The sequence below is a fragment of the Sphaeramia orbicularis genome, chromosome 21 (genome assembly GCF_902148855.1).
Source record: "Sphaeramia orbicularis chromosome 21, fSphaOr1.1, whole genome shotgun sequence".
In the NCBI taxonomy this organism is placed as follows: Eukaryota; Metazoa; Chordata; class Actinopteri; order Kurtiformes; family Apogonidae; genus Sphaeramia; species Sphaeramia orbicularis.
The window spans coordinates 33,376,768-33,383,699 of record NC_043977.1 but is presented as its reverse complement, the minus strand read 5'-3'; the positions used below and the strand labels follow the sequence as shown (position 1 = coordinate 33,383,699).

General features: G+C 38.7%; 1 protein-coding gene across 1 annotated transcript; it reads right to left on the bottom strand.

Annotated features, from left to right (window-relative positions):
- Positions 1-575: 575 nt before the first annotated feature.
- LOC115413017 (gastrin-releasing peptide receptor) lies at positions 576-5,687 on the bottom strand. Its single transcript, XM_030125735.1, has 3 exons — positions 5,290-5,687; positions 2,535-2,886; positions 576-1,138 (listed from the first exon to the last, which is right to left on the bottom strand). Exons 1-3 carry the CDS (start codon positions 5,685-5,687, stop codon positions 824-826), a joined length of 1,065 nt encoding a protein of 354 aa, XP_029981595.1. The 3' UTR covers positions 576-823.
- Positions 5,688-6,932: the final 1,245 nt, after the last annotated feature.

Here is a 6,932-nt window from a genome sequence, read left to right as displayed (position 1 = left end):
TTTGACACACATCCTCATCAAGCCAATAAAACCTTTTCAGTCATTTTTTTTTTGGCGTCACAGTCACCTAACCCTGAGTCTCTTATTCTTAAATATTTAACCCCCAAAGACCCAGAACAGTGTTTCAGACCTCTGTGTCTCCTGTATCTATTCTGTTTTTCATTTTTTTTTGTCAGTTGTGTTTGATTTAGAGAAACCGAAGTTTTCCTTGGTCTGAGAATTAATTATTTTCCTGAAATTATAACTGAAAATTGCGTTTTTACTGTGACCACTAATGAAAGTCACTGTTTTCAACTTTCAGATCACTATTTTTTCTCTGCATCTAATCTTTACTAGGCAAGTTCATTGTCATATTGTTGGGAGTGGTTTTTTTATTTATTTATTTTATTTTGCTGAGCTGATTCCCCCCTAGGGAAAATCTGTATATGTATACAAACATACAACAGGCATGATGTGTTTCCTTTGTAAATGAGTTTGATGGCAAATGATAGCAGTACTTGTTGGAGCAGTTTTAATGATTAATAAAGGCCCATTTTTATTTTGCATCTGAAACTTGCACAAAAACATTTTTCACTGGGAACAATTAACTTTTTACATCACCTGTTATTGAACTTTTTTTGGATTTTCTTTGAATTATTTGCGATAACAATAATAACAAATGATATTCACAAGACTTGAAGCTAAATTCTAAGTGATTATAGTTTTGTCATTAGATTTATTCTTCAGTGAGAATGAGTACCCTGTTTCTCACTACAGTTGACAGTTCAGGAAAAGATGAAGAAGGATCAACATGACGTTACCCTCTTACAGGACCGACAATCTTTCAGACTGAGGTCATGTTTGTAGTATTACTATTCTGACTGTACAGCCGTGGTTGAGAAGGGCAGCACAGGAGCTGCTGGTTGAAGTGTTTGCTGAAGCTTTTGCTCATCAGGTAGAGGGCAAACGGGTTCACACAGGAGTTGGTGAAAGCCAAGATGCGAGCAAACACACTGGTGATGAAGTGGCCCAGCGACGTGTCCACCTGATCATAGTGGTATGAGCGGTACAGGTAGATCACATGACTGGGCAGCCAACAGATGGCAAACAACCCAACGAACACCAACACAGTCTTGGCTAGACGCTTCCTGGACTTGATCTGAAAGAAAAGAAGACAAGGAATTATAATCTTTCTAAATAATCAACAGTATGTAACATAATAAATTAGCCCACTTCTGAACATCCTCATCCGTCTCTGTCATTATCTTAAAAAGTTTGTGGAAAAAGAACACAGGTTTGACATGGTTTAAATCACATGACCCTCAGTTTTACACAGATGGACTTAAAGGCTGTTTTCAGTGCTTGCAGAAGTGTGGGACAGCCGTGGCTCAGGAGGTAGAGTGGTTTGGAGGTTCAAATTCCGCTCTGTCCTAGTCATGTGCCATTGTGTCCTTGGGCAAGACACTTCACCTCCAGTGTCACTCACACTGGTACATGAATCCATATGATGGTGGTTGGAGGGGCCGTTTGGCATGAATTGGCAGCCATACTTCCGTCAGCCTGCCTCAGGAATGCTGTGGCAACAAATGTAGTTTGGAATGTTTGTAATGTAAAAATTACATTACATGTAGTTTGAATGTGAGATCAATTATGTAAAGTGCTTTGGGTGCCTTGAAAAGTGATACAGAAATCCATTGTTAGTTATTATTGTATTATGTTGAAAAATAAACAGCTTAAACAGCTTTTTTTCTGTAACATCCTAGGCAAACATCTGCTCCTACATGTCAAGACGAAATGAAATACTTAACCCATAAAGACCCAAACATCCACTTAGGACCTAAAGCATCTACTGATCTAAAATGTTTAATACCTGTTGATCCATTAATCCTATCAATACATGTAAATAATTGGTGTAAAATACAGTTTTTCATCTTTTCATGGTCATCAGATATGACCCATTTGGACGTTCAGAGGCTCCGTAAGAAACACTGTCATCTTCTACAACATTTATTCACCAGTAAAACCCACGGAGTTTGACAAAAGACAGCAGATGGAGACACTTGTTTGATGTTCAGTTAATGATGTATTTTACTTCAAATGTCACTTTTTCTTCAGCTTTTTGTGTTTTGACAGAAAATGACAGAGATGCTTGTTTTTTATGCTCAGTTAATGCTATATTTTACGGGAAAAGTCACTTTTTCTTCAGTTGTCTCTATTTTTGATATAATAACCCTCAAATGTAATATAAAAATGATGATTAAAATATATGATCAGTAAATTAAACATAGGAAAATACCTGATTTTCACAGAAAAAATGCAAAATACAGAGGATCACATCATGATAAATGGTGATAAATCACTTAAGAAAGGTTAAATAGAAAGAAAAAATCATGTGGGAACTGACACAAAAGTAGGACTTGGTCTTCATGGGTTAATATTTGAAGTTAGAAATACTACATAAAGCTGCTTTAATTTTTAATGTCTTCAGATGACTACTTTCTAATTAACGGCTTGCTTGTTGTGTGTAAAATAGTTTGTTGCAGCTCTACTCAGACCTGTTTCTGGATGTGTAGGTGTCCTTCAGCTGGAATGTCTAAAGAGCTCCTGATCAGGCTGCGTGCAATGAAGAAGTAGTAGACAGATATGATGAAGAGTGGGATGATGTAGAAGATCAGGAAGGAGGCTGTGGAGTGGATTTTTGGGTGCAGCTCCCCAGCGTGGGGGTAGGGTCCACAGGTCACAAATGTCTCATTGGTGTTACTTGTGGTGTAGGTGTGCAGGTCAGAGAAGACAGCTTCAGGAATGGCCAGGGTCACAGAGACAAGCCAGATGGCAGCTGCTCGTAGACAGATACTGAGCGTAGGACTGGACCGTTGGATATCCAGGGGTGTCACAATCGCCTTGTACCTAAATAAAGACAAGATTTCAATGTGGAATAACAATAATTCTTCTTATTGGGAGAGCACATTTCCGTAATACCTTGGCTACTTGTTTGTACACTATAAAAAATGACTGTAGAATTAACACCAAAAAGCTGTAAAATTGCAACATAAAAAACTGTAAGTGACAATACAATGTCAAGTTGTAAAAATCTGTGTTAATGACTGAATCAAATATAGCTGTAGTTCTTACAGGAAGAGAATGTGAACAAAACCAGATTTGGATGAAGAAATTATGTATTTCTATTGTTTTATTGTTGAAATAAAGGCGTATTTGCTTTTTTTTTTTTTTTTTTTTTATAAAAAAGTTATAAAAAAGTAAACATTTAACAATTTAACATTTTAAATTCGTAAACTAATGGGTTGGTAGAGTTGATAGAGCGGCTCGTCCAGTAACCAAAGGGTTGGTGGTTCGAATCCTGGCTCCGACTGTCCATATGTCAAACTGTCCATGGAAGACACTGAACCCTAAACTGGTCCCAGTTGGACCTGGTGGATTTGGGAAGTGCTTTGGACACCATGCAGGTGGAGAAAGTGTGCTGAATAAGTGCAGTCCATTTACCATTTAAATCTACATGTTTAAAATGTTAAATCTACATGTTACTCCGTAAACATGTTTACAGTTGGATGTGTTTTTTACAGTATTGTTCTGGAAACCACAGCTGCCAGTTTTTTTCTGTAGAAACAACAGGATTTTTTTTACAGTGTAGTTTCCATAAAAATAACTGCAAATGTACAGGGTTCCTGATCTCTAATTTGTACTGAAAAAGACTCAATTTCCTTTTGCAGCCAAAAGCCTTCAGAGTTTATCTTTCTGTAGATTAAAGGCTGCCACAGTGAAAATTAATTTAGGATTAAAATCAGTAGACATAAAAAGATAACACTTTTCTCCTGGACTGAATGGGTCCAGGATTAGAAATCAAAGACATGATTTGTTAATCAAAGGGAGAAGTCAACATCAACAAAGGACACAATTTCAAGTCAAATTAATGATATTTCCATATCCCAATACTGCAAATCACAGATTTCCCTCATGGGATGTAACAGTTGTATAATATATGGTAACATCTGTCCTTTGATTTGAGTTCAAGCAGTTATACTGAAATATTATAGGGTTTATCATTTAATTAATATATGGGTTTAATCTGTCCCCATATGAGTTCATAAATGTGGGGACAGATTGTTCAGTTGTGCATATATTTGTTAGTTTGTTTTCCAGACTGAAGAGACCAAGTACTGCATTTTTGTTGCTCATGCCAAATGGTCTGGAGTTGACCTTCAGTCTGTCAAATTCTGTGCCAAGGAAGGGACGAATCATAGTCTTATTATCACATCAAAAGTCTCCGGCAGAAAAGTTTATGTTCTACATCTAAGACACATATAGGATCATGTTCAGACATATTTCTTAACCCTTTCATGCATGAATTATAAGAACCTTAGTCGAGATTTTTTTCCTGAGTGTTTTTATTCCTCTTTAGGCATGGGAAAAAAAATGCAATTAAAATGTTTGTCAATCAACTTGTCAATCCACTCAGCTGGACACAATGCCTTTAATTTTTGAAGGTAAGAAACCATCATCAGAAAGTGATATACAGTGCAAAAACTATAAAATAAAAACATTTTTAATGCAACTAATCTGATGTTTTCTTGCATTTTAACATACTCTAATACTAGTTACTACTCACTTCATGGAGATAATATGCACAAGAAAAAAAAACACTTTTTGATAAAGAAAACTGTTAATTACAGTCTAATAACAGTTAGCAAATATTTACACCAAAAAATATTACTACAGATCAGGTTTATTAAGAACAGCAAAGTTACAGTAATGGTATGAATTGCAGTGTATGGGATAGTGCTTAAGAGTCCTCTGTGTTGGGTGATATGGAACTAAAACAACAAAACCCATGATTATACAAAAGAACAGCTGGAGAAGAGCTGCCCACTGTTGTGACCACTATGCATGAAAGGGTTAAATATCATTACCAAAAAAAGGTACATTAAGAGCATTATGAAGGCGTATGAACTTGTCAGGATTCAATTGACCTGCTGACATTTATCATACAGTTTCAGGAAAAACATGAAGAGACCACTCATATGTCCACCAGTGTCAGCAGTGTCAGGAATAAACTGTGTAATTTATTTGTTTGTGATTGTGGAATATTTTTCCAGAGCTGTAAATTCCTACTTTTTGGAGTCAGTTTGATACTATATCATGGGTGTGCTGTCTGTATTATCTTCAGTGTCATAAGCTACATTTTTTAAGCCTTTAGAAATAATAAAAGCATATTTCATACTACTGCTTTTGGACTAAACCAAAGGGCAGATGATCAGACAAACCACATGTGTCCAGCTGTGATAAGCAGCCTACCGGTCTGCGGACAGAGCAGTGAGGGTGAAAACAGAGACTCCCACTGAGGTGAGCTGGATGAACGGGATGAGTTTACATCCCACTCGGCCGAACAGCCACTCATCCACCAGGTACCGGCTGGCGTCCACAGGCGCGCAGGTCACCAGCAGCAGCAGGTCCCCCACAGCCAAACTGGACAGGAACAAATTGGGCACAGTCCGCATAGACTTCACCAACAGACATGTCTTCAACAAAGTAACATTTCCCACTAGACCGACGATGATGATGATGCCGTAAACAGCCGCGATGCCGATGCCAGGGAGCCAGATGTAGTGGTGCTGCTGTCCGGATGAGTCCCAGGACACATTCCCAAACCTGCTGTCCTCTGAGGTTAAAACGGCAGAAACCTCCAAAGACATAGCAGCCGTGGGGTAAAGAGCTGGAATAAGAGAGTGTGGTGCCGCCTGATGCCTTTGGCTTTATAAACTCCATAACCTGACTCTGTGCCATGCGTCACTTTACGCACAGTAGGATGAGTACTGCTCAAAAGGAGGACCACAAGTGTCCACGTCGACTAACCTCTCAGTGCTTTCAGCATTCTTTTCTCAAACTTGCGTTACTTTAATGTATTTAATTTTACACTGATTGTCATATATCATTTTAGATGTGCCTACACCTCTTGAGAGTTTCAGCAGTATATAGGCTAGTTATTATTGGAATAAATGGAGAAAAGGCATAAGAATGCACGGCACAGATTTGTTTTGGATCAACTGGGGCAAAACAATCAGTTCTAGACCACTTTAAAAAGATTTCAAGGTGTTTTTAAGCGTACATATTGCAGGTATAATTGGCCTTCTATGTTCTACAGTTTGGTTATGCGTAGGGGAGAACGGGGTTGGTTGTCACGCTCATCATATCTCAGCCAACAGGGGGCGCAGTCACAAAATATTGGTAGTGAAATGATCAGAACTGGGAACAGAGTAACTGTATATGGTCCTTGCTGGAGTGTGATGCTTAACCTTGAGGTGAGAGGATATGACTGTTTTTCATGTCAATTTATAAATGTGAAGCACTTCACCATTTTTCTTCTGGGCTTTTACACAAAAAGTTTCAAACAAAAAAGTTGTTACCATCAAAATGTATGACGGGAAAGCTATAGTTTTAGTTGTCATTTGCTAGCCAGCTAGTTGCTGGATGGTTTGCTAACTTTGTTGCCAGCCAAAAGTTCCACTTGGGGTTGGTTGTCAACTTTTTGAGGGGGGCTGGCTGTCAAATGCCGCGTTACCACTTCGTGGAACCGACTCGACTCAACTCAGCTCGGCTTGGCTCGACTCGACTCAGCTCGGCTCGGCTTGACTTGGGTACAAGGTCCTATTCCTGGAGACCGTTTCCATTGTAGGATACTACCGACTTTACAGTTCCTGGACGTCGTAGCGATGCAGCGTGTTACTTCAATGTCGTCTGCTCAGACAGTTGCTGATAAAGTCAATCTTTGCGTGTTGTCTCGTCAAGCTCATGCTGAATTTTTACGTCTGAACTTCCTCGACAAACCATGGTGTAGTTTTGCGGGCTGACATCATGTGGATTAACCTGCTGCTACATTTACTGTCAACTTCCGCATCTGTTTTTTGTAAGACAGCGGGTCACAGAGACGATTCTCTGAC

What these genes read in the sequence shown, in the direction of transcription:
- LOC115413017 (XM_030125735.1), bottom strand. Translation starts at nt 5,687, where the DNA reads ATGTCTTTGGAGGTTTCTGCCGTTTTAACCTCAGAGGACAGCAGGTTT. An exon ending in ACTGCTCTGTCCGCAGACCG is followed by an intron (nt 2,887 to 5,289) that starts GTAGGCTGCTTA and finishes GTCTTTATTTAG; the next exon opens with GTACAAGGCGATTGTGACAC. An exon ending in ACCTACACATCCAGAAACAG is followed by an intron (nt 1,139 to 2,534) that starts GTCTGAGTAGAG and finishes CTTTTCTTTCAG; the next exon opens with ATCAAGTCCAGGAAGCGTCT.